This window comes from Acanthochromis polyacanthus, chromosome 3, assembly GCF_021347895.1.
Source record: "Acanthochromis polyacanthus isolate Apoly-LR-REF ecotype Palm Island chromosome 3, KAUST_Apoly_ChrSc, whole genome shotgun sequence".
Taxonomy (NCBI): Eukaryota; Metazoa; Chordata; class Actinopteri; family Pomacentridae; genus Acanthochromis; species Acanthochromis polyacanthus.
This window is the reverse complement of record NC_067115.1, coordinates 42384392-42412266: the sequence shown is the minus strand read 5'-3', so window position 1 is coordinate 42412266 and position 27875 is coordinate 42384392. Positions and strand designations below refer to the sequence as shown.

General features: G+C 40.7%; 1 protein-coding gene across 3 annotated transcripts; it reads right to left on the bottom strand.

Annotated features, from left to right (window-relative positions):
• Window positions 1-1541: 1541 nt before the first annotated feature.
• Window positions 1542-26669, bottom strand: abcc10 (ATP-binding cassette, sub-family C (CFTR/MRP), member 10). Of its 3 annotated transcripts, none has more exons than XM_051945621.1 (23): window positions 26620-26638; window positions 26277-26350; window positions 22930-23143; window positions 20973-22344; window positions 20439-20666; window positions 18957-19113; window positions 18394-18551; window positions 17743-17822; window positions 17171-17342; window positions 16171-16269; window positions 15588-15777; window positions 14839-14916; window positions 13316-13507; window positions 12584-12722; window positions 12048-12240; window positions 9704-10047; window positions 8695-8864; window positions 8409-8569; window positions 7452-7705; window positions 6452-6597; window positions 5180-5277; window positions 4096-4208; window positions 1542-3926 (listed from the first exon to the last, which is right to left on the bottom strand). In XM_051945621.1, exons 3-23 carry the CDS (start codon window positions 23103-23105, stop codon window positions 3791-3793), a joined length of 4656 nt encoding a protein of 1551 aa, XP_051801581.1. In that variant the 5' UTR covers window positions 23106-23143; window positions 26277-26350; window positions 26620-26638; the 3' UTR covers window positions 1542-3790. The 3 variants fall into 3 exon arrangements, with proteins under 3 accessions (XP_051801581.1, XP_022052222.2, XP_022052221.2); XM_022196530.2 differs by having other exon boundaries at window positions 13316-13504; window positions 26620-26637; XM_022196529.2 differs by lacking the exon at window positions 26277-26350 and having other exon boundaries at window positions 26620-26669.
• Window positions 26670-27875: the final 1206 nt, after the last annotated feature.

Below are 27875 nucleotides of genomic sequence, written 5' to 3'. Positions count from 1 at the left end.
AAAAAAACAAACTAATGAAATAGGGCTGGACAAAAATGATGGTACCCATAACTTAATATTTTGTTGCACAACCTTTTGAGGCAATCACTGCAATTAAACGATTTCTGTATTTGTCAATGAGCGTTCTGCAGCTGTCAACAGGTATTTTGGCCCACTCCTCATGAGCAAACAGCTCCAGTTGTCTCAGGTTTGATGGGTGTCTTCTCCAAATGGCATGTTTCAGCTCCTTCCACATATGTTCAATGGGATTCAGATCTGGGCTCATAGAAGGCCACTTTAGAATAGTCCAACGCTTTTCTCTCAGCCATTCTTGGGTGTTTTTGGCTGTGTGTTTTGGATGGTTGTCCTGTTGGAAGACCCATGACCTGTGACTGAGACCAAGCTTTCTGACACTAGGCAGCACATTTCTCTCCAGAATGCCTTGATAGTCTTCAGATTTCATCGTACCTTGCACACTTTCAAGACACCCTGTGCCAGATGCAGCAAAGCAGCCCCAAAACATTACTGAGCCTCCTCCATGTTTCTCCGTAGGGACAGTGTTCTTTTCTTCGTATGCTTGGTTTTTGAGTCTATGAACATAGAGTTGATGTGCCTTACCAAAAAGCTCCAGTTTGGTCTCATCTGTCCAAAGGACATTCTCCCAGAAGCTTTGTGGCTTGTCAACATGCATTTTTGCAAATTCCAGTCTGGCTTTTTTATGAGTTTTTTTCAGCAGTGGTGTCCTCCTTGGTCGTCTCCCATGAAGTCCACTTTGGCTCAAACAACGACGAATGGTGCGATCTGACACTGATGTACCTTGGCCTTGGAGTTCACCTTTAATTTCTTTGGAGGTTGCTCTGGGCTCTTTGGATACAATTCCAACGATCCGTCTCTTCAATTTGTCATCAATTTTCCTCTTGCGGCCACGTCCAGGGAGGTTGGCTACTGTCCCGTGGGTCTTGAACTTCTGAATAATATGAGCCACTGTTGTCACAGGAACTTCAAGCTGTTTAGAGATGGTCTTATAGCCTTTACCTTTAAGATGTTTGTCTATCATTTTTTTTCGGATGTCCTGGGACAATTCTCTCCTTCGCTTTCTGTTGTCCATTTTCAGTGTGGTACACACCTTTTCACCAAACAGCAGGGGGACTACTTGTCTCCCTTTAAATAGGCAGACTGACTGATTATGAGTTTGGAAACACCTGTGATGTCAATTAAATGACACACCTGAGTTAATCATGTCACTCTGGTCAAATAGTTTTCAATCTTTTATAGAGGTACCATCATTTTTGTCCAGGCCTGTTTCATTAGTTTGTTTTTTTAAATAATTATGTTAATCAACAATTCAAAAGTAATGGCTGTTTTTGATTATTTAATTTTCAATAAATTTTTATTTATTGTTACTTTTGTGAGTTTCAAGTGATTTCAGTGAGAATTGTGGGTTTTTCCTTCTTTAACTGAGGGGTACCAACAATTTTGTCCACGTGTGTATATAACAAACCCCCCAAAAATCAGCCGTTTCCAGCCTGGACAGTCATTTACCACATTAACAATGTCTAGACTGGATTTGTGATTCATTTAATGTTATCTTCATAGAAAAAAAATGCTTTTCTTTCAAAAATAAGGACATTTCTAAGTGACCCCAAACTTTTAAAGACAGAACATACAAAGAGACAAAAGACAAAAACAACACAGGATGGATTTTTCTGTCTCCACTTGCAGAATGACTAAATCTTATTGTGACTGAATGACAAAGTACAGAGAAGCTCACAAAAATATTACTAGTTATAGAACAACATTCCTTTGTTTCTTCAATATGATCACAACATGTAGAGAATCTGTATGCAGCTTAAAAAATTAACAAAGTCAACATAACAGTCAAAATCAGTTATATTCTAATGATGATCAACTTTGCGTCTGAGCTCAAACAGCTAATGTGCTTTCCACTGAAAAGAAAACTTGCAAAAATAATTTGAGAATAAAAAACAAAACAAAAAAGATTTTTTTTTTCTTTTTGGATGTAGTATAGAGATCTAACAAACACCAACACTGGGTGATTAAATGCCATCAATGTAGTGTGGCTATCTTAAGAGTCATGGCTTCTGTCAACAGACATACAGGACTGTGTGTCATCAACAGAAGTACAGAATTCAAGAGAACCGTTTCCCAGAGGAACACAAAGGGAGTTGTTATTTTTATGAAACACGCTCTGACCTGCAACACTAATGATGTTTAATTTCATGCAGCTAACCAGATCTAGGATCAGAAGACTGAATGGACGGATATACTGTAAATATGCAAGATGTCACTGGTACATTCGACTGTACACTGCTATGTCTTCTGTATGAACCAACTGTTTAAAAGCCATATTAAGACCTTAGAAACAGAAGCTGAGGTTTGTGTTTCCATTTAGTGGCAAATGTTTTCAAAGTGTTTACAGCTGGCTTTGAATTTAACAAGACAAAAACAAACAACAAAACACATAGAAAAAAAATTATTTTAAGTATGAGCTAACAGAAAATATACATTTTTAGATTTTTTCCCCTTTCACATTAAAGTTCCTTCAAGTTACAGACTACATTTCCCATCAGCCAGCGCACCCGGCTGGGAAAGACAAGCAGAGCCCTTTAACAGCAAGACAGCGTGTACTCCAGTAGCACACTATAGCAGTATAGGATAGTATGGTGGTACATTGTGGAGTATACAAGAAGACGAGTTAGTCTGGAAATGTAGAACGCCTGAATTACCAGGAAGTCTTTTTACATCCAGCGCGCTTTCATTTCCGTTCTGACCCACAATCCTCTGCACAGTGGAAAAAATGCCACATTGGTCACAGCCCGAGCCGATCATTTCCCTCTACAGACTGCAATGGATGTACAAGCAAGGCGATCAAAGCTGAAGGTGCAATACTGTGACAAACCAGCACCTCCAAACCGCCTTCACACTGCATGCAACAGTAAAACAACGACAAGGAAAACGCACGCACCCAAACACCAAGCTCATCAACCACTGCATCAACAACAATTCATTTGGTCTAAAAAGATGGATGATAACGGACCGACTGAGTCCATGTAGTCTGTCAGTTACACACAGTAATAAATTACACAAATATGTGATGCAAAAGTATTGCTGTATAGTTAAAAATGTGCCTCAAAAATTAGATGAAACGGGCAAAAAAGGCATTTAAAGCTGCAGGAGAAAGAGAAAAAGACCAGATGAAAAAAAACCCTGAAGCACAAAATAGAGTTGTGCTTTCTAATATTAAGCTTCACACAGGACTAGAACCCGACCAGCCCAACACATTCTCCTGCTCCTTGGTGACCTGTGACCGGCCAAAGCTCCACATCGCCTGCTGCATCTTCTAAAGCCTCAAAATGGAGCCATGAAGAGGTGCAGAAGTTTAGTTCCCACTAAGATTGCTTGAATTTTAATATGCTGAAAGGTTAGTTTGGATTTCTGTTCAGCCGTGACCAAAAAAGACCGCCTAAGGGAAGTGAAGTTTTTTAATCTACAATGACTAAAATTCAGGAATTCAGGGAAGAATAAAATTGTCAAGTCTGTTTCAGTATTAAAAATGTTCTACTTTGAGACAATCAAACACAACATAACATACATCAGCTGTGAGCAGAAGCAGCCACTTCTCTGCTCCACCTGTGCCTCAGCTTTGTCATGTAAAAGTGCTAAGTGTGGGGGGATCAGAACGGTGCTGTAAAAGCCAACGAGTTCTCAGCAAACATGTTCAGGATAAAGCATAAAACATTACATCTTCAGATTTTGAAAAACTCCTTCCTTCAGGTGTCTCTCTTTGATCTCACTGTGTTCCATCACCGAGCAGTCTGTGGAAGATGGAGTTGTCGGTTTGGCAGAGAGCAGCAGGAGTATCAAACTCCACCACCTTTCCAGCTTGCATCACCAGCACCCGATCACAGTCCAGGATGGTGGTGAGCCTGGTCCAACAAACAAAGCCACGAAACAGTCAGGTGTTCAAATCTGAAACTAAATCTTCCTTCAAAAAATCACTTCAAAAGTCTAACTGTGATTTAGATTATCCTGGAATACTACAAGCTCCGAGACAAAAAGGGCTTTCAGTAACATTTGAATCAGAAAACACGTTACCTGTGGGCAATAGTGAGGACCGTCTTGTCCTGAAACTTCTCTCTGATAGTCTGTTGCAGCAGTTTGTCTGTCTTGTGATCCACGCTGGCTGTAGCTTCATCAATACACAGGACCTACATGACGGGACGACACTTCAGCACGTGTGGAGTATGTTTTAGAAACAGAAGCTGCAGCTGTGCAGGAACGACTGAAAATGCTGAGACTAAGTTACTAAAAACAAAATAAAACGAACATAGACAGCATTAACTCAGGATTAACAGCACAGGAGAACATACGCTGTCACTTTGATGGGCGGACAAGGTTCCATTTCATAAAAACAGTTTTTGCAGGTAAACTTCTAGAGCCTTCAGAGGTCAAATGGTTCACACAGAGATGGAAAAAATAATTAACTTTAGGAGCAAAGACCTGTTGTGTCTGTTCTTTCATGTAATGCAGAAGCAGAACAAGAACAAAAGCTTTTGGTCAACGCCTTTCTCTTACTGTACAGACTGTCACGGTCTAAACAGGTTAAGGAGTGCCAAGTTCATAACTCAAAAACCAATCAAACGTAGTGCCAGAGCTTCTTCTGTCAGAAGGTGGGTTTTAATCATTGTGGGGAGTGATTAAACTGCCAGGAGCAGCCACAGTGAGCCAACGGGCTGCATTCCTGCAAGGCTTCAGCAACAACTCACACTACGGCAATAATTCAGAAGGAATTAGAAAAAAATAAACTAAATGGGTTTAGTTTTAAAAGATAAAGACGCTGTCCTCTTAAACTCTGCTTCATCGGCTGGTTCACCCCTTTCTCACCTCACAGTGTCACAACATGGACACAAACTGGACTGCAGTCATCTGGGTGTTCATGTATTTTAAATGGATTTTGTAAACCTGAATATGAAGTAGGACTTTTAAGCTGTTTGTGGACGTTAATAAATGAGTATATTGGCACAATTTGGTAGAAGAATAAAACATTTAGTTGCTGTGTGTCCATGAGAGCATCATATTGTGAAATACTTCTGTCTTCTTTAAATTTGAGGCAGATGTTCATTGGTGTTCTGCTTTCTTTGCTTTGGTGCTACGTGAAACGACACAGCTGAGGCCTCACCTTGGCCTGTGTCAGCAGAGCTCTGGCCAGACACAGCAGCTGCTTCTGTCCTGCAGAGAAGGATTTTCCTCTCTCCCCCACCTCAGCATCCAGACCACCTGACATTCACACACACACACACACATAACAAAGGCCATGAGAGGCAACATCATCACTTCTACATGCTGATGCATCGGTTTACGATTTTAAGATGAAAGTGCCTGTTAAATGATGATGCATACATCATTTAATAAGATATATAAACACATGAAAGAGGAGAAAGAGAAAAACAAAGATACTGATGTTACACTATGGAACACTGATGATCAAAGCATCTCATCCAGCTTCTCCAATGCCTAACAAAAATAAGTGACTTGACTGAACAAATAAATCATTAATATCATTCAGTGTTGTTCTTGATCATCAGTTGTTTTCTCCACAGATGAAGTGTTTGAGCCAAAAGAAACATTCTGTAGCATCAATCAGACAGTCAACGGCTATGTAACAAACAGGAAGAGCAAAGGGTGGCATGAACTTACTGAGTCAGGTGGTTTCAAAACGACACACCTTGGCTGAAAAAGCATCACTCATCCTTAATAGACTGCATCAACTCAGGCTCACTTTATTAACAAGAAAAGCTCACAGAGAGTGCAGTACGCCATCATTTCTGACAGCTGAAATCTTGAAAAAATTTGTGGCAGAAATCACGGCACCATAGAACGTGTCCATTTAATATAGATGTACCTACAAATAAAATAACTTTGCGCTGAGCATAGGCATGTGTTATACATGTGTACATTATGGACAGATACTGAATCATGTGACCTAAATATGTAGCGGGCAGCAGGAATTGATGGGACTCAGAAACAGTCTCACAATTTAATCAATTGTTCCTTGTATCGTTTCTGACAGATGAGTCCTGATAACTCCTCAGTGGTGGATTGTAGTAGAATCAAAATCATGTGATCGTCAGCAGGCAGCTGATGTAGTGTTCACTTGTTGTCATGGTTACAGTGTTGCCATGCCGCTATCTCGCAATGATACAGAACTCTTTCACAAAACTGTGGATCCAGACTAGAAGCTGCATCACTGGCAAAATCCAATCAGAAATGACACAAGGACCACCTTGAGTCTTTTCTGATCTTCCCTGAAAATTTCATCCAAATCTGTTACTCTGTTTTTGAGTAATTTTGCTAACAGACAGACCAACGTTTATTGTCACATAACTCCGCTGCGCTCCTTGTCAGAGTTATTTGACAATTGGCGTTGGTTTGATGGAGTAATAACTCTCACCCATCCTGCTGACCACGGCGCTGAGGTGACACTGGTCCAGGACGTCCAGCAGCTGCTGTTCCAGGTATTGCCCACAGGGGTCCAGATTTTCCCTGATGGTCCCGCTGAACACAAAGGGGTCCTGAGGAATAATGGCCAACCTCGACCTGCAGAGGGCGCCAACAACACACAGCAGTCAAAAACTCATGATAGCAAAGCTGGTACTGCTTTCTGCCTGTGCTCAGTGTGTGTGTGTGTGTGTGTGGGCGGGTAATTATAGGGGTTGTGGGGACCTAATGTCCTCACAACCATAGGAAAACCAAAAGAAATGTCACTTGTGGGGACCTCATTTCGTCCCCACAAGTTTAAACAGTGTTTTCTTGGCCATGTTGTTGTTACTGAAAAAAGTAAAAGTGCAAAAACGTTTCTTTAGGGTTAGCCATTGTTTTGGTCTGGGTTAAGGTTAGGGTTAGGGGCTAGATATGAATGGGAGTCAATGGTAGGTCCCCACAATGATAGGAATACACAGTTGTGTGTGTGTGTGTGTGTGTGTGTGTGTGTGTGTGTGTGTGTGTGTGTGTGTGTGTGTGTGTGTGTGTGTGTGTGTGTGTGTGTGTGTGTGTGTGTCATCATGGGAAAATGTGGTCCTGGTCACACCTACTGTGGTGAGAACTGCCACAAAGACAAGTACTTTGTCACTTGTTTATGTCTGTTTGCTTTGTCAACATGAAGTCAAGAAACTTAAGATGTCTGTAGTTGAGATCAAAAGTTTGAAGATGGGTGTGGAACATCCCATGAGTGTTCATGTAATAAATTAGCAGCAACTACTGAAAACATGAGTCACAACATTGACATGTTGCAGTGCATCGTGGTAGGTGTGATCCCCGCAGGAGGAATGATAATTTATTAGCATCATTATTATTATTAAACAGCGATTATCTCTTAAAATGTGCTGATTTGTCCATGCTGTCTCATGTAATTCTCTCATAATTTATCTCATCCACCACCAATTCCAGCCTACCTCAGTTGAGCCAAGCCCACGGTGCTAATGTCCAGCTGATCCAAGAGAATCTGACCCTGGTTGAGCTCCACCATACGAAACAGTGCCAGGAACATGGTGGACTTGCCAGAGCCTGTACGGCCCACGATGCCTATTTTCTCCCCAGGTCGCACAACCAGGCTCACTCCATCCAATGCGTTAGGAAGTCCCTCCCTGTAGGCCAAAGCCACATCACGAAACTCCAACAAGCCCTGCTTAGGCCATGCAGGAGGCAGCTGATGTCAAAACAGAGACACAAAGGAATAAAAGTGACAAAATATACAGTACTGTGCACTGAAAGTCATGTGAGGATGCTTTCAAAGTTAATAACACAAATAACTTTTGCATTTAGCCACATGGTACACTTGCACATAGCTTTTATGTAAAGCATTGGCAGGCAGGTTGTTTCAAGTATCTTAGAGAAACTGCCACAGTTCTTCTGTGGATTTAGTCCATCTCAGTATCTTTTTACTCTTTCTGCAATCCCAGACTGATTTCTGATGTTGGCATTAGGACTGTGTGTGAGCCAGAACATCCACTGCACGACTCACTATGGTCTTGTGGTTGAATATAGTTCTTAATGCTTTTGGTTCTATGTTTGGGGTCAATCGGATGACCCTTTGATGGCATCAGAACTGTTAGCTCAAACGAAAGACTGTGGAGAACCAGCTTCAAGCAGCAGCAGCACTTCAACTACACCTCTCACAGTAAACTGCACAACATTTAAGATAAAGCATGTTTGTATTCAGGGTGGGCTGAAACCGGAGGCTGTAAATGAATGGACACTCCTACACCTCTGCATGCCACGTTGTGACCAAAAAGCAAGCTCTATTTACTGAAGCAGGTCAAGAAATACAGCCAGGAGTTCTACAAAAAGTTCAGCCTGATGTCGTGCTAAAGTGAATAGCATTTTGTGGCGTTGCAGCAGCTTGGTCTGACCTGTGCGTTCTGATGCTGTGGCTCGATCGGAAGGCCGGTGGAGTATTCCTCAGTTCGCTCCACACTCACCAGCTGCATTTCAGTCTGTGTGAAGGTAAATATGAGGCCAGACAGCAGCATTGTGATGGACAGAGCGTAGGACAGGGACAAACCCACCAGGCCTGACAGGAACAACAAAACAACAACACACCCTTCGTATTACTGAACAGCTGCTACAGGAAGCTGCTCTAAACATAACTAATCATCTCATGTACAGGAGCACAGCCACCACATCCAGCTGTCTCACCTGGATCAACAGAATGAAACTGATGCTGAATGACAGCAATCACTGAAAGGCCTGTTACCACAGTAACACCAATCAGCTGCAGGCGGATGCTCAGCCACTGACTGGCTGCGTTGCTAAGGAACAAGCAGCGCTGGTTCTGCTCCAGACGCCTGGCATTCTCCTCCTCAAACCTGAAACCACAGAGCACAGTCCCTTTACAACTGTCTGTGGAGAGAGAGAAAGTGATGGCTCGGAAATGACATTTCTACCAGAGAACTTATGGAAAAGCAAAACAATGTTTTAGCCAAATGATATGAAATATAGGATTAAAGATGAAAGAGTAAAGGCACTTTTGTCAGGTGTTCTGGAGATTTTTTCTTTCCATAAAGCACCTGTGTTTTTATTCTTTTTTTTAGAAAAGTGTACAGCAGTTTTTGAAAAGGTCTGTTAAGTGTGGTTTTGATTATGGATAAAGTTATCTCATTAATCCAAAAAACAAGTGACTCTACTGGACTTGTCTATTTGTAATATTAAACATATTATAAGAGAAGATTTTTGACATTTAAAGTCCTCAGAACTAACAACCAACAACTCATGTAGGGAAACGGTATTTTTATGGATCTTGGTTAAATACTGACATGAACAAATCCTTAACATCTTCACATCTTGTATATCATATAAGCCATGTTTTAAACAACCTAACCCTACTATGAATTTGGTACAAAGATCTTAAAATGTGGATAAATGTTGTTGATGATTAATTGGCCAGGACAGAGTTAGTGGCCAATTATCACGCATGAGTTTCAACAAAACTACAGTCCAGAAATGCAAAAGAAAAGTTAGAAATAATGATTCATTTGAAGAGCAGTTGATTTTTTCACTGTAAACTGTTTTGCAGAGTAAACATCTGAACAATTCTTTGATAACAATTCCTAATAACAAGACTTCAGGGATAGAAAAACATATTAACAGATGAATTTGATGAGATCAGTGTGTGTTTGGAGCTGTAAAAAGGTCCAGTTTCTCTCACCTGGCAGAGCTGCTGCTGGCCCGGATGGTTCCCAGGCCGGTCAGTGTCTCAGAGAAGTGTGAGTAGATGGGCGACAGAGTGAGGCTGCAAAGGCGCTTCAGCTCCCGAGAGGTGTGCCTGTAGAAGTGCTGTGTTCGGTAATAGACCACGGTCAGGGGAAGCAGCAGAACCAGCACCCAGGGCAGGCCGTAGCTTATCACCACCAGCAAGCCCAGCAGGTTAAAAATGTTGGACAGGAGGATGTTCAGGATGAACGGCAGGCTGTTGTCCACAGAGTACAAGTCTGAGGAAAAACGGTTCAGTATGCGGCCCAAAGGGGTGGTGTCGAAGAAGCACACTGTGGCCTGCAAGACAAACAAACAAGAAATGAGGTTTATTTACTCAAACTTTAAACTAAACACGGAAAAGAGTGGTAAAACATCTTTAGTGGAATTCATTTTAAAGATAATTAACAAATATGTTTAAACACAGACAGGATTTTATTTGATTATGTTACTGAACTAACCAGCCAGTTATAATTAATTACACCTTTTTTCAGACAAATTAAGATTTGATCACCATGTTGTTATGCTGAAAGGGTCTGAAAATGGCAGCACACACAAGCATTGTGCACTACTGTTGTTCAGAGGAAGACATTTAGACACGCTGCTGAATTTAATCAAAACTGACACAATTTAACATTGTCTTTTGGATCACAATAAATCAGCCTCCATAACAATTAAAGCTGCTGTCCGGAGTTTGAATCGCAGCGTCTCCAAAAACACTGGTGGTCCCACCCTCCCTCTGATTTCGCCCCTTTATTTGTGCACGCGCGCAGTACATGAGAGAAGTGCCCGGAGTGCTGCAGCATCTTGCCTGTTTTGCTGTTTTCCACTCTTCTGCATTTAGTACATTTAGTAAATAATAAAGGAATTACGTTAGAATGCTGTATTGAGTCTAACTTGTCCTAATACCAAAATAACATGAATCTGCTAGGACGAACGAGTAAAGTTTCAATATGTGATTACACTCGTGTATCCCTCTGGATGACGTTGTTTATCAAACTTAGTGCATTTAAGCGTGTATATGTGTTACATTGTTTATTTATTTCTATCTAGAGTTCACAATTGCATGACTCCTCTGACGAAGAGTATGTCCCAGACGCCCCAACATCTTCCTCCAGAGGTCGGGCATCTAAACGAAGCCGTCAGGCGGGCTATGGAGGCCGTGGTCGGGGAGCGACGCGAGCACCCCGAGCCAAAAAACGTCCTGCAGTCTCTTGGCCTGACAAGCCGTGGGATTGGTAACTTTTCTGGAAGTTGCTGAGCCCTGATGCTCTCTCCTCCACAAGCAAAACAAATGTGCGCGCGGTTGTGTAGTGCGTAGCTCGCCCACCTCTGCATGGGCTTGCTTGCTGTGCGCGTAACCGTTGATTGACAGCATGACAAAGCTGAAGCTCGAACTTGATTGGTCGGCAGCAACCGGTGCTTTTTGGAATAACATGGGGGTCTATGAGAGGAAGGCGGAGCTCAGGAATAAATTTTCATATCACGTCATACTAACATTATATTATAGTATCGAACTAGACTAACACATTTAAGCTTTGTTAAAAAATGATACATAAATTGAAAACAAACAGAAACTCCGGACAGCAGCTTTAATGTTGTTGAGGCACCACAACTGTGAGTCATGTGACAGTTTCAAAGCGAAAGCCTAAGCGCCATGTGCCTGCTCTGTATGTAAATATGCAGCTCAATTCTTATATCAGGTGTATAAGGTGATAATGTGCCAACGTTGAGCTTCCTCTGACGTCTCTATGCCTCTGTAAAGCACCCTGTGTTGCCTTGTGTATGAATGGTGCTCTACAAATAAACTTGACTTGGAGCTTGTTTCTGCTGCCCCTCAGTGGACAAACAGAGAAAAATAGCTTTTTAAAAGCTGTCCTCTTTAAGCATCTACAATTCTGAAAAAGCTGCCTGGAGCACTGAAGCAATGTGAACCATATGATCATGAGTTAATGAGCTAAATGAGTCTAAAAAGTTTCACCTGAAACTCAGAGATCAATAGAAATTATTAAACAAAAATACAGATTTATAGATCAGTCAATGAAACAGCGCTGCATATCTTTAGTGATGTATTTAAGGCGCTGAGCAGATCAGCTGGGAAGTTTGAGCATATCACATCCTGTTCATGGGCATTTGAAGTCTAGAGTTTCACACTGGCAAACTTTCAGTCACCAGCCTGGTTCTCTAACCTTCAGCTACTGCTGCCAAATATGATAAACACTCAATCTGCTCTGGTCTGCTCTGACTGCTGTCCCAGGCAGTGTGGCAGGTGCTCGGGGCTCAAAGCTTAGAGGATGCACCTTAAGCAGCCGATCCAGAAGTCTGTTGTGGATGGCAGAGGCGGCACTGATGACTCCATAGGCAAACAGGAAGGCTCGCAGGGCAGCGAAGACGGTGTTGGCCACTGCGATGGAGCCGTAGACTGTCAGATAAAACCTGACATCTGTGCTCATCTTGTTGGAGACGAACGCTTGCACAGAAGGCAGAGAAGATCTGGAAGGGTAGAAGTGAATATTTCATTTCATTGAGAAGACGGAAGACTGAAGGAAAGTCCTGTACTATAAGAACAACACTACTTTTAAATACAAAATACAATGAATGTTTCTGCTGTTGCCTAACTAATCTGAAATTTTCACGGATGATGATGTTTGTTATCCAAATACAGGAATACACAACAAATACAGCATATCAGTAAATCCACATCTCCCTACCCAGTCTGAGCTGAGTGTAAACAGTGCTACAGTGTAAAACTCATAAGAAAAGTGCACAACATTATGACACAGACTAATATTTTGAAGGAGGGGCTGTCAGCTTGAATGTAAACTAGTAAACTCACACTAGCCCCCCAGGCGAGAAAAGCAGCAGGTGAGGTGAAGTGAGAAGAGCTGAAGAAGAACCGTTAGTGCTGGTGGAACCATTGTTCTTCAACTCCGAGATCCAGTGGGACAGCCACCAGTCGGACGCATTCTTAGATGCTAAATCAATCACACAGAAAAAACAACAACAAAATAGCCATTATTATTACCATGCCTGTGGATTGTTTTTTTTGTAGACAGAATACACTAAAGCCTGATTTAAAGCTATAATTATATCAGAAAAGAATTCTAAAGTGGAGAACAAACAAAATAAACATCTGACTGAACTCAGACTTCTCCTAAATATGAATCAAGTTCTTAAAGCAAAGCAGCATTGCTAAGTGAACGCCATAGATGCTCTCAAGGGACTGCTGCACTGAATAATTATATCAATAACCAGAAAAATGTCTTTTCCAAAGCCAATTTAATGTTTATTTTTCTGTTACTAATTGTTTTTTCATCCTGTTACAATAGATATGGCATAATGTTGTTGAGTGTTAGACTTTGAGTTAATTAGATCAGCAAAAGCTTGTGATCTACTAACTCAAGATGGAACAAAGAGATAAACTGATCATATAAATTCCTATTTGGATGGGAAAATGAGAATCACAGTATTTCAGGTGTGATGTGAGCAAAGTTTTGAGCTTTTCAAGTGACTAGAAGCACTTGTTCAGAGTCGTCATACTGAGGAAAGCCAAACAGTCATTCCAAACCTTGCATGAGGAGCAGAGACATCAGAACGGAGGTGGCCAACAGTCCGCCCACAGTGACCCAGTAAGTCCGGTAAACACTCCAAGCCAACCCGCCCACCTGCTTCTGCTCCAACCCCAACAGGTCAGGATCATTGTCCACACACAGATCAGTGGCTGAACCAGGCTCCTCCTCATCCTGCTCCACACCGTCTGCTTGCAATCAGAACAGGGCAAGAAAAAAATGAAAGACTTTTCTACAGCACTTCCAGATTAGATTAATAATCAGCATAAGATAACACTGTACCGCTTAAGAACTGAAATGCTTTGAGCTAACTGCTAATAGCATAGCACTTCAAATCAAATAACTTTATTTTGCAGTGCACATAGCCAAACTAGGGAAAAAGTACAGTTCAAGGACTCAGGATTTCTATTGTTGTTTATGGCAAATAAGGAAACACAGACTAACTGATTTTACTGAATGTAGTAAGAAGCAGATCATGTGACGACACCCCCAAAGGCCCATTCTGGAACAGGAAAAAGCTTGGAAAAGTATTTAAACAGCTCAAAAACCCTGCTAAAACCTGGAAGGTTTATGCCTCTAAAATATTATTATAATATATATCATTATTTACTTGTAAAACCCAGATGGCAGCCTGGATAAGATGAGGAGTGGCAGCGCTGGTTTTGAGTAACAGATGAATCAGCAGCCTGAGAGGAGGAAGCTGTACTGATTATGTGGACAATGTGTTGGTTTTTTTGTACCTAGTGTGTTTGATAAACGCTGCTTAGTGGTTTCTGGTCCCATCTGATGATCTGCCTCCTAATCTGAAGGATCAACAGCAGCATGCTCACAGATGCTGATGTGTAGAAGTGCATTGTTCACCATCTCATTTGATATGCCACATAGGCTGATGGGAAAGTCATGGTGTTTGCAGTGTTTGAAAAAATAAAAAGCAAATACAATTTTCACCTGATGATGGCGCTAGAGGAAAAGTTAAGAAATCACCAGAGCTACAATTCATCCTGAGGAGAACATCTTAAGACATTTCACTAAAACAAACACAAATGAAAACCCCTAATGGCACTAAGCACATCGTTTTAATAGGCTGAAGTCATTCACAGTCATTGTCTTTATACCATAAATGCATTTACAACAAATTGTACCAATCAATCAAGTGAATGTTGCATTATTTTACTGGATAAGTGAAACCTTTGACTTGATGGATAAAATAAAAAGTCCAAGCTAACAAAGTCATCAGATTCATCCTGTGTGCACCATGGAGATCTGTACGTGATTTTAAAACATCAACTCCTGGTTTTTAAACACATTTTAATAAATGAAATGAAAAAATGAAAAAAAATCAAATGCAAACCTCTCAGTGGTGAAAAGACAGGGGATCACAAAAGTCATGAGGACAAATCGTCTGCAGACGTTGAATGAGTGAACAAAGATTTGTGGAAGCCCGTCAAATGGAGCGAGTTCCAGACCAACATAATCTGAGCTCCACAGTTTGTCAGTCTATTGTAGTTTGAGGTAAACATACCTTTCTCTTTTATGTTGTGGTCATTCTTCCGTTTTTTCGGCACCGCCTCTACCAGAGGAAGGATCTCTGCTGGAGTGCCTAGTGAACACAAAGGAATAATTGTAGCTGTAAACAGGTTTAACACTTTAGAATGCAGCGCTTCACTGTTTTAAGAACACATCTTTTGTGAGACTGGTGCTACTTGTTTAGTCTTCGATGTAACACTTGATCCAACATTTTCTACAGTTAGTGAAGTAAAAATAAACAATCACACTAGATTGTGCAAAGCTGCTTTTTACCAGAGCTTTGAAGCCCTCCAGCAGGTTTCCTGTCTTTGTAAATCAGCTGTGAGAGGCTAATGCCTTGCTAAAGATGCATATGTATAATAAGTGATAATAAATACAATAATAATAAATGATGAAATAAACATTATAAGGAATACTGGATGGTTTAATACCATGACATAATAAACATGTAAGACTGTCTGTCTGTGGTCGGCCTCTTTGATTAAGCGTTTGATGCACAACATGGGTCTAAAGACACCCATATTCAATGGAATATGGGTGTCTTTAGACCCATGTTGTGCATGAAAGGGTTAAGTATAAACAAACTACATTCATTTTGCTGGCAAACACCAAAAAGTCAGTACTAGATATACGTTCAGGACCAAAACTGTTCATTGAAGTTCACCCTCAGAGATCCACAAAACATCTAAACCTGATGACAACATCAAGTCATTCTCACCTGTCAAATGTAGATTTTGTGTCTACCTGTTTGGATTATTGTTCCGTTGTCCATGAGGACCACCATGTCAGCTTTGTCCACAAACTCTATGCGGTGTGTGCAAAGGATCCTGGTCTTTCCTCTGAGCAGCTCCATGATACATTTCTTCATGAGGTGTTCAGCCACATCTGTATCAACTGCTGCCAATGGATCATCCAGGAGGTAGATGTCTTTGTCCTGGAGTGGTGAGGTTAGGCAGAAAAACAGCAAGAGAGAGCAGCATCATGGAACACCTGCAGACTATCTGTAAACACTGCTTTCACTATTGTTTATAGGCATATTTAACAGTGCATATTACATTGCAGACAGTTGGACAACTGTCTCACTCAAGCGGGCAAGATTTTAGTGTCATAGTGTTATAGTGTTTTATATTGTGTTATTTTTGTGTTTATCCTCTGTGAGGCACTTTGTGTTGCTATACTGTATGAAAAGTGCCATATAAATAAAGTTGATTTGATTTGATTTGTCCTATTTTAATCCCTGTTTTCTGCAGATTAACATGTTTGTCTGGTAAAACCTCTTCTGCATGTCTCTGAGCTTGAAGCAGTGGCTGGATTGTGCAGGACTGACCATGTAGACAGCTCTGGCGAGGGCTAGCCGGGCTTTCTGTCCTCCGCTCAGAGTCACTCCATTCTCACCCACTTCTGTCTTGTCACCATTTGGCAAAACCTATGGACAGAAACAAAGCTACTGAAACTCTGATCAAAAATACCGCATAAAAATCACATTTTATATCTCAATTTTGAAAAATGTTCAACTTGGTAACATCTGCTTCAATGTACTGATGGAAGCTTTGGGGGGCTACAAACTCACAGAGAAGGCTCCCCAAATAAAAAAGAAAACTTCTCCTCTGTAGACGACGAACACGCATCTCGTCTTTCATGCAAATCTTTCATATATATTGCCTGTATTGTTATGTTAAGTGATGATTAAAAGAGAAATCTTGAATATACAGATGAGCCAAAGCATCACAACCAGCCACAAGCAAAGTATATATATCAGTGTGTTTGATAAGGACCGCAGTGTTGTGGTTACATGACTGAGTTAGAGCGTCTCCACAAGTGCAAAGCTTGTAGGGTCTTCCAATTCAGCAACGGCAGTGACCTCCTGACTGCAGTCAAAGCATGGACAGACCTTGAGCCAGTGACATGGTGTTGGAGGATGAGGACTCAAAAGATCTGATGTTAACGTATCTTATCTTATGCCTGACACAACAGGACACCTTCAGTGGTACACTGGGTTCATGGTTTGGCTGCTTTGGTGGTATGTTTCAGGAGCAACATGATGGGAGGCAGGCGGTTATAAGGTCTCCCAATCACCTACCGAAAGAATCAATGTACGGCAACAATCACAACAAAATGTAGAAATACAATAGGTAAGAAATACACAAAGATTGGAATCTCGACCATGAATCTGCCAGATTCAAGCTTTGTTGTTCCCCTCATCGCCTGTAACTTGGCCACTATTGCTGCCTAGTAAAGGCCTAAGACGCCATCCCCACAGGGAAAACACAGACACAAGAAGAAGAAGAGGAGGAGATAAGTCCTCAGCCGGAGAGTCATGATCATACATTGAGGTCGTCCGAGAGCGCACAGGCATCGATCACAGCCTGGTAAAAGGCAGCCTCGTAGTCTCTGCCAAACAGGATGTTGTCTCGCACTGATGCATGCTGGATCCACGGCTCCTGAGAGGCCAGACCAAAGCCAGACTCTCTGTCTGCCACATAGAGCAGTCCACCTAGCCTGCAGAGACACAGGGAACATGAATGGACCTCAGTAGCAGCCTAACAACCAATTACTTCATGTCTGCATGTGTTGGTGCTCTGACACTCGAAAATTTGCTTTCTGAACTTATGATTTAACAGTGTCATGCTTGTGTCCAGCTATACTTAGGATGGAAAGACTCACATAAAACAGTTCATATGCACAAAGATTTCAAATTTTAGAGTTGTATGATTGCCTCTGAATGGCCTGAAAAATTGATAAAATTCACTTTCTACATTGAAATACATAAACTGGAGCTCAAACTTTCCTAATGTCAAAGAAAATTCCGGCCTATTGCAAAAGCTCTAGATGAAAACAATCATAAATAAGTACAACATATGAACTAAATATGTTGAGTGAAGTTTCAAAAGTGATGTACCTATTGAGTTCTCCAGTGAGAGCAGCCAGTAAAGAACTCTTTCCACAGCCGACCTTCCCCACCACAACAACCAGAGAGCCCTGAACCAGACAGACACGAACACTGTTACCGCTCGGATATCCCAAATACTGACAGCAAGCATTAGAAAAAACATGACACCCATAGAAAGAAAGAGTCACCAAGGCTGTTTAAGTCAGCCCTGGACTCATGGTTTTAACTATGAGAACCCAAACTGGATTATGGTAAAGATGTTTCACAGAATTTTAGGTTCAACCATTCATTCATCAGTCCCTTTTTCAAAACTGTTGTTACACATCTGGAGATTTTTCAGTGTCATGTCTGTACACAACATGCTGTGTATGAATGCTTACTGGCTGATAGCAGTTCAGAAGAAGCGCTGCCCAATCCTTTCTAAATAGAAGTCCTTTCATTGTTAAAATAAAATATCTAATAACTACAGTTTTAGTGTGTTCAATACTGTATTTCCTGCACGATCGTATTACGCTAGTGCAAGAAATTTCATTTAAAGTCCACTTTTAAATTCACAGTCTGCACTAGCTGGGCCGAACCAATTCAACACAAATAATTAAGAACAAAGAGCATGAGGGCAATAAATGAATACATATGTACGGTTTAGCAAATGGCTTGTACCTTGGTTATGTGCAGATTGAGACTGTGCAGCTGCAGACTTCCTTTAGCAGCTTCACTTTCAGTTTCTCCCTCTTTGTTCTGGTCACAGCTGTTGGGCCCCTGCCAAGAAAATGTCCCCTGGCTCAACAGGACCGACGTCTGACTGTCCTCAGGAGACACTGTGGACAGATACTGCGTGTTCATACGAGAGACAGCATTTACCAGCCACTGACAGAGAAGTCGATTTCATTTTGGTGTCTTAGACGGGATTCCCTGATCAACTGTTGACTGGCTAAGCTCTCTGTGATTCACATTTTACTTTAAGGTAGCAGTACTCTTTATGCAAACCCACAGCAATATCAAGATGATGATGATGGGAGCACAAAATGCAAAAATGGAAGTGGAGCTTCACTGGTACACCTAATCTTTGACAAATAGAAGCTGTTCTAAACACAAACAAAAGATGCCTTTTCCTTGATTTATCAACTGAGACCAAACACTGTCAGAACCATGACCTATTTTTGGTCACTGATTAAACACAGGAGCGCATACATGAGGCCACAAACACTAATTCAGCAGCCTACCCAGGGCATAGTACGCCCGCAGATCCTGGTTGGTTAGTTTGAGGAAGCGCTGGATTCGTTCCAGAGACACTTTAGCCTCCAGGACGCCATTGAGCACCCAGGGGAAATAATTCAGAGGGATGATCAACATTCCCACCAGGGCCAGTGTGGTGAACACCTGCAGGGGAGGAGATACACCTGAGGCTCATATATTTCACTTTGTAAAGTATGCATTTATATATTCATACATTAACAGGGAAGACGAACATTTTTCAAGGGTAGCTTTAGTGTTACCTAAAAATTTCCAGCAAATTTTGATGTCTTTTATGTCTTTATTTGTGAAGAATGTAGTTACAAATGTAGTAAACCAGACCAAAGAACGTTTTTAAACAGTCCCAGTGCCAAAAGTTAGATCTGATTTCATATATTGGCCATTTCATTTTAATTTAGCATTAGTATACATCTTGTACTTATGCTCTTATTTTATTATTTTTCTTATTTATTTTAATTCTTATTTTTTCTAGTGACTTTACATATTTGAGACATTTCACACAAACACTTTTAGAAATTTAAATTTTGTACTTTGTATTCTTTGTTGTTTCTATTTTACTACTAATCTCTGTGTAATTGTGTATATTCCACTAACCTTTGTTTGTTGCACTCTGGACAAATAATTCCACCCAGGATGAATAAAGCAGATCTTATCTTAATTTTTCTTTGCAGTCCTATTTCCTTCATAGTGGGCACCATTGGTCATTCTAACTACATCAATTTTTGCGAACTTTTGATGATCCCAATCGAGCGTCTGATTCAACTTGTGGTTTTAGGTTGTGTGTATTTGATTAACTTGGCTTGACTTCCATGTATTAAAAGGACATAAGTGTTACTGCTGTGAGCTGTCAGACATTGAACTGGACTGTTTGTGCATGCTAAGTGACTTCAAATCTCACTTTTTCATGCCTTCTTCCAGACTGATGGAAAGAAAACATCCAAATTGCACAATTCTTTGCATCTGTGGACCTTAATGAATCGCATCCCTCCGCTGATCCTTTTCTTAAAATTTGTTTTTCACACACACTGCACCAAAAATCTTCCCTTCAGTGTTACCTACAAAAGCCAGCATTTCCAGTTTTATTCCTATTTGTATTCTGAAGGGCTCTACAGGGAAGTTTGTTCATATTTTATTCACTGCTTGATTCAGGAGAACATGGTGAAAATGGATTTTTTTTCTGGGTGCTGTGTTGCTGACAGTATTTTCTGATTCATGAAGTGATTAAAAAATATTTCCAAAGTTTATGATCAAAAATTGGTTCAGTGTGACGCATGCTATTTTGTCCTTACATCTATTTAATTCTCATGTTCAAATGACAAATGCTTTCTAAAGCTCTTTAACTTTTAAAGCTCATGTTTTAGATGTTGTAAACAACATGCTTTTTTTTGACTCAGAAACTTCAAAATATACACAAAACTCCCTCAACAGAGTTACTGCAGGTCATTTCCTACCTTGGGTGCAGTCAGCTGGTGTCCAAGCAACACATATGTGACAAAGGTGAGGATGGAGATGACCACCGGCAGCGCGGCCCAGGTGTACACACACACAGCATCCAGGTACTTCACGGCCTTCAGGTGAGACAGCTCTTCTTTACGACACTCGGTAACCTTCTGGGTAAAATGAGACTCCCAGTTGTAGAACTTGATGACACGAATGCCAAACAGGATCTCTGTCATTACCTGGGAGACAGAAGTGAGAAATTTAAGAGAAAAATCTGAATCTCAACAAGCCTCTTGGTTTTTTGTTCGATGGTTTTGTGAAGTGTTTCAGTTTGCTCTAAGAAATGCAGTTTTTTCATTCTTACAATATTTATTGGGTCGTGATTTCTGAATTGTACCATTTGTGAAATATCTGTGATGAAGGAATTCAGGCTGATGGGATTTTACTTTTAGAATATTATCATCGCAATCACTATCATGTCGTCAAGGTATTACGACTTTTCGCACCACAAAACTTCCCAAAAATGTGTTGAAACAGGATCTCACCTTCACACGATTGTCTTTGCACCTGAGCATGTGTTTGTTGTTGCTGAGGAGGCGGGTAGCAATGAACTTGTTGAACGGTATCATCACCAGAGCGACGGCCAGTCCTCCGAGGAAAGCAACACCGACTTGCAGATACATCAAGTAGAGGGTGACGGAAAACCGGAAGGCCATACTCCATACTTCGTGAAAACTTTTGAAGAAGTTGACCACGCGGTCTGTGTCTGTGCTCATCAAGTTCACCACCTCTCCCAGAGTAAAGCCAGCCAGGCTGCAGCTGCTGACCCGCAAGGCTTTCCCGTAGATGGCCGACACAAGAGCAGCGCGTGCTGACAGTTCCACCTTGGAGACCTCAAAGACAAAGATGTTTAGTAGAACCGAACGCAGAAGGGTTGAGGCAAAGAGTCCCAGGGCGCACCAGACACCCCAGCTGAGTGGGGCGTCTTTTTCCTCCATAAAGTTGACCAGACTGTTCAGGAGCAGGGGACCTGCAAAGCTAGATATGTTTACCGTCAGCTTCAGCACACCAAGGAGGTAGTAGCGCAACCCAAACGCCTTGTGCAGCACCCTCAGTAGTCCTACATCACCCTCCAGATCCAGTGATTCCTCCTGGTAGTGTGAACTCCACGTGCCATTCAGGAGGTTCCTGCTGACCGGCCTGGGCCACTGATCCTGCCCGTCACCGACTGCTGCCCCTTGCCGACAGGTTTCCCAGCACTGATGAAAATGTCGACAAACCACACTAGTCCGAAGTTTCCATGGGAGGTGATACACATCCGTTGGCTTATCCAGCTCCCCTCGCTGCCCTCGTTTCAGCAGTGGAGTCAACCACAGGTAGAGGAGTCTGGAGATACAGCTGCTCCCGTCCTCAGCCACCATGTCACCTGTGTCTGGTTGGGTGCTCTCCGTGATGAGCGGCGATCCGTCCACAGCATTTATATACAAGGTGTACCCAGCATCCCTGATGCAAGGAAAAGCAAACGCAAGGAGGTAAACCAGAAAAGGGAGCGTCCGTGCTGCGATAAGAGCAAATCGTGCTAGTTTAAGAGGTTCAGTAAGGTTTAAGTAATCCTTGTTGTCACAATAAATCAACAAGGTGATGACAAGATTGGGGACTAAAAGAAGAACAAGGAAAGGCAGCAGTGGAGGCCCTCTGGTTCTCCTGAAAGCAGTCCTCTGGAGCACTACTATGGCACTAAGGTGGACCAGCCAGGCCAGGATGGCACAGCTGTCAGCCAGGATGTCCAGATACATGTCCCCCTGCTGGAGGACACTCACCAGGATCACGTCTGCAATGAAGAGCAACATGGCCAGCAGAGCCGACACCATCCTGAGCGTCCACCCACACGGAGAAGACGTCTGGATGAGGCTGCATCTAAGGACCAGAACCATATGCAAACTTTTAAAAAACATCTATTTATCTAGTAAGATTAGCTGTATGAGCTGCCTAGTTCAAAGTTTCTGCCACACATTAGGGTTAACTGGAGCAGCTGAAACATGAGTGCCTTAAAAAAGGGTTTAGCAAACTTAATTATTCATCAGCTGAAGAGTGATTTGTCCAATTGTACATTTTATTTGCTACTACAGATTTTCAAAGGACATGAACTCTAGTCAGTAAGAAATAAAGCATGTTGATTTTAATGCTGTTGTACAAATGTAAGACATATTTAATTTGAAAATTAGCCAATAACTGAATAATTCTAAAGTATGTCTCGAGTTGTGAGTAACTTTAACACTTTAACTAATGATAATATTACAAAACACTGACTGACTCATAAAAATAAAGTGAAAATACGAAACTTCAACTATTTAAAAAGTCATTTAACAATAGTGAATGATTCTATACTTTTGTAATAATCGCATTCCTTTCCAATGCATTAATAAAAAACTCTGCACAGACCAAGCTGTAAATGAGAGTAAAATGAATGTGTTGATGACAGATGACCTACATATGACCTACCTCGCCATGCTGAGATAACAGGCACTGAAAATTGCCATTGCAGCGTTAGGCAAGGCTCCGAGGACGAGCTGGTTGAAACAGGGGCTAACGTTTCCATTCTGCCACAGAGGGAAAGGATTCTCCTCGTCTGTATGGCAGAGGCCTGCCAGCAGCTCTGCCGGCCCAGAGTTGCTCATCACTCTTCTTATTTGACTGCTGTCATTCTAGAAAACATCTGTAGAGCAAAAATGACATTACTGACCAGTTGTAAGGGATAAGATGGCTGTTAGACACACAGATGCCAACTATTCTTCTAGGCATGGTTGTAAAACAGGCCGAACAATATGCAAAAAAAATCAGACTGGGAACATTTGATTTAAAAAAATATTTAAGTCAGATATTTGACTGCTGCCTGTACCAAACAAACCAGTATGTCTCCAGTAAGTTGAGAAACATTTTACCAATAAATGTCAGAGAATGCTATTAGGATATTGCAATTTACCACATGGCTGCTTCAATAATATACTGATTTCCTGTTCTGCACTGGTTTTACAGCTCAATGTAAAAGTCTCAGAGAGGAGACAAAGGCACATCTTTCCCAAGAGTGCTGACTGTCAAACACTGTATGTAAGTATGTAAAACCACTCATGTGAGCTTTATTAATTGTATTCAGCTGTAAACTACGCTACAAATCAAGGCCAGAATCTGACTTTACCGAGTTCAAACATCTAAAAGGTTTCTTTAAAGATCTTCAGTAATCACCAAAAGAAGTCAGCAGGATTTATTTGTCGACAAAAAAATCCAGGAGTGATTCTTACCAGTGATAATACCCCAAAAGAACTAAAGACACTGAGCTGTGCACCGTCTTTTATGCTGTGAGCGTTGGTCGTTTTTCCACGCCTACACTGTGTATTATTGGAGAGGCAGTTTTGACACCGTTATACTTTTCTCAATCTATTGGTCAGATCATGACGTCTAGATCAGTGTACAGAAGACAAGCCCATTAAGTAATCATCAGGCCATGTTTTACAGAGAACATGTCCAGACATGTTCAAACTTTTCGCTCCTCATCTTACCCACATTATTTTGAGATAGATCTCACGCACACTATTCTAATATGTGTTAAAAGTTATAATACTGTAAGTTTGCACTGTTACGTTTTGAGTACACCACATATCATTTTATAAAGAGCATGCATCAAAGCTACAGGTTATAGTCTGTCCAGCTGTGTGTGTGTCCTCCACAGGCACACATCATACCACACTAGAATATTCATCATTATGCATTACTCTGGTCTTCAGTCTAATAGCATTTGCCATAATCATATCATCTTGTACTTTTAGCACATCATACCCAAAATATATTAAACTACTGTTACAACAAAAGTAAACACTGATGGACAAAAAAATGGCCATACTTTGTAAATATCTTTAAAATGATTGTGTAGTCAAATATTCCTCAGACTAGCTATAAAAATGTATATAAATGTACTATTTTTGGAATAATGGCATTAAAAACAGAATATCCAGCATGGTTTAACAATTTGGGGAAAATATCTCATTGAATGCTTCCCAACAAATATTAAGACTTACGATACGATTTCTTAAAAGCTTAAATGTAATATTTTTTGTGTAATTCATTCAAAACGTGATAATCACTACTACTACACGAAACCCCATCAAAATATTAACTGCTAGATATTCTAAAGCAAGAAGGAGAACTTTGCTCAAACATGTATTCGAGAACACATTTTTAAAATGGCACAGGAGGTAGAACAGATGGTGTGAATTTAAATAGATAAAGTATTAATAATTTCAAAAATGGAAATGGGAAAAATAATCTCTGAATAATCTCTGACATTGAAACAGGAAACATTCATGGCTCAAGAGCTGCATCTAAGCACTGTGCATTCTGTAATCACGCTAAATGGAGTAATAATAAGACAAATCAAACCCTGGTTCAAACACGCTGCACTGCGAATAGCTCACATTGGAGCCAATTATTGATCTGCTAAAATATCCGGTCCTGCTTAGTTCACGCTGAAATTGTCACGTTTCTGTAGCCCATTTAGTGATTATTTCTTTAAAGTGCTTGAAGTAATCTCAAGTAAACACAAAATGAAGAATCCCCAGTGAATGTAGCCATCCACACAGTCGATGTCTGGCAATTTTAGACAAAATGGTCTGGATTACCCCCAAAACTCTGCGGATTCCTCCTTTGTCCTTTGGCCAAACTCTCTAATAATTCTTTCGATTCAGCGTGAGATTTTTCATAATCTTGCAGACAGACAAACCGACAGCACTAAGGCCACAGTCTATGACTTGACTGTGTATAAAAGCTCTTCAAAAAAATTGCCAAGAGAAGTCAGCATTCGGAGGGCAGCAGGATGTGTATGTCGACAAAAAATAAATAAATCCATGAGTAGTTCTTAGCAGTGGTTAACACGCCAAGAAAACCCTGAGATACTGAGCTGTGCACCGTCTTTTATTCTGTGAGAGTTGGTCATTTTTTCATGCCTGAAGGGTGTATGATGGGAGTGACAGCTTTGACACCATCAGACTTTTCTAAATCTGTCGATCTTGTCGCCAAATTTCATACTTCATTGTCAGGTTACACTTTACTGTGGACAATAGGTGATCATTAGGTCATGTTCACAGAGAACATGCCCAGACATGCACAGACCCACATCTTACCTCATTATTCTGTGACAGATTTATGCATAATATACTTGTATGTGTTACTATGATTCCAACATATATTAAAAGTTGTAATACCTTAAGTATACATCATTCTGTATTGAGCATTCCACATTTCATCTCCTACAAGGCAACATACTATGAGATTTCTTATCAACCCTTCAGGCATCATTACAGAGTTCCTAGGCCTTCTTTTCCTCACACACATTCAATACAATCAGCATGTATCAATGGTTAATAGAATATTCAACATTAAGCACTTCACACACCTATACTGCTCATTATTTCAAATAGCATTTTCCAGGATTACATCATCATTCACTTTCAGCACAAAGAATATTACACTATACTGTCTTGGCAGAGGAAAATTTTAAATATACAAAACCAAAAAAAAGTCTCTTTAGCTAACCATGTCTTTTTAGCAAGATCTGATTTTTTTTTTTTTAAACAATAATAATCTCTGATCTCTAATCTGACTGATTCTAAGGTTCCTCTGCTTCCTGTAACTCTTCTGTAGTCTTAGGCTACTGCTGTGTTGTCTTGTTAAACAAACTTTTCCAGAATGGGCGGTTTGCAAAGCCAGAATGACACACTTTCAAATATAATAGACTTTCAGCATTTGACATATTTAAAGCAGACAAAAGTACAACTTTCAGTAACACACTAACATACCAATGGCAGTTACTTGCAATTTGTTGAAGTAAATGGTCCAACATAAATGTCTTTAAGCAGCAGTCAGTCACTCACTAGGAAGACAATCAGTTTAAGGGACAGACGCAGATATCAGAGGTTTCCCGACAGAGACAGAGCAGCTCGACACACTTGTGTAAACAAATGAGGCTAGCTCGTTAGCATATCTAACAAAATATCAAACTGTTGAAGCTGTCATCCGACAGTGCCAAACTAGCAAATATTTTTTGTAATAAAATAATAGCAAGCGGCAACTGTGGCAAATATAGGTAAAAATAACGCCGCGAATACAACATAATCACAAAAGGTAATTTAAAAATATTACCGGCTTTTATCTAGCTAGCAGGACCCACGTCTGTCCACTTCTGATGACGCAGACAACTGACTTTTCGAAATAAAAGCACAAACCAACAAACTAGACAGCACCTACCTTAAAAATGATTTCAAGTAAATACAGAAATAAAAAAGAGACATGGGCAACCTTGAAATCAGCTTAAAGTTCTTTCACATATAAGCTGACATATATCAAACTGACCATCTAAAACAGCTGTTGAGCCAAAGTGCTTCCAAAAAGAAAAATTAGACTGGACTTTATCTAACAAGTTGCAACAAGGTTAAGAACCTGCACATTTATTTAATAAACATTTATCATTTAGAAGAACTTACAACAAATTACCTCAACCAACTTAAAAATTACAGTTTGGACCCTTCAAAAGTATATAAAGAAGACCCAGTCAATCTGAAGATTCCTCATGAGCAGTATGAAAAGTCCCTTTTCATCAGGAACATACCTCCATCAGAACCAGGCTCAGGGAGATCAGCCATCTGCCAGAAACCAAGAGAACATTCAGTCTGGGCAGATTGGTGGAACCAGTGGCTCCAGAGCCAGAAACAGCTGCAGAGATGTTACAAAGAAAGACCAGGGAGGGCAAAGCAGAAACGACAGAACAGAGAAGACGTAAAGTTAATAACATAACTGACAAAAATCACATCAAACTTGAATATTCATTAAAATGTTTGTATTGGGCTTAACAAATCTGCACCCACATTTATACAATTTTAATCACAGAATTGTTTAAAAAATGCAATTTTAACATTTACATTCATTCATTTGAAATATGAACATACAGAAAAACAGTTACAACCATAATTGTCATCATTTACACTGTACATAAAAATGAACTGTATTTACCGGGAAAATTACGTTAATAGGATCATGCTTTTTATTCAAATGACTTTTATCAGATCAGATTCAACTTTATTGTCGTCATACAGAGTACAACAAAATGCATTTTTTTTGTTATCCCAGCTTGGTAGGAGGTTGAGTTCAAAACACAGCGTCAACCATACTACGGGTTAAAGGCCTTTTTTTTAAAGGTGCATCAGTGGCTTGGCTGTGGTCTGGACTGTCCACTTCCTGATCAGCAGCCTCACTTTAGTCCTGCATTTGCCTTTTGTGATGTCATTTCTTTTTTCAGTCGGTAGTGTCCTTTATACAGCTTTCTGAAAAGCAAAAATTGATTTCACGAAATTTGTGAGTTCAGTCCTAAAATGGCTGTAGAAAAATAAGAAGCAGTCAAA

Excerpts from the sequence above, each read along its gene's own strand:
- abcc10 (XM_022196529.2), bottom strand. The coding sequence starts at position 23,105 with ATGAGCAACTCTGGGCCGGCAGAGCTGCTGGCAGGCCTCTGCCATACA. Across the intron at positions 15,778-16,170 it reads TCGCCAGAGCTGTCTACATG|GACAAAGACATCTACCTCCT; the intron begins GTCAGTCCTGCA and ends TCACCACTCCAG. Across the intron at positions 8,570-8,694 it reads GTTTCATTCTGTTGATCCAG|GCCTGGTGGGTTTGTCCCTG; the intron begins GTGAGACAGCTG and ends TGTTCCTGTCAG.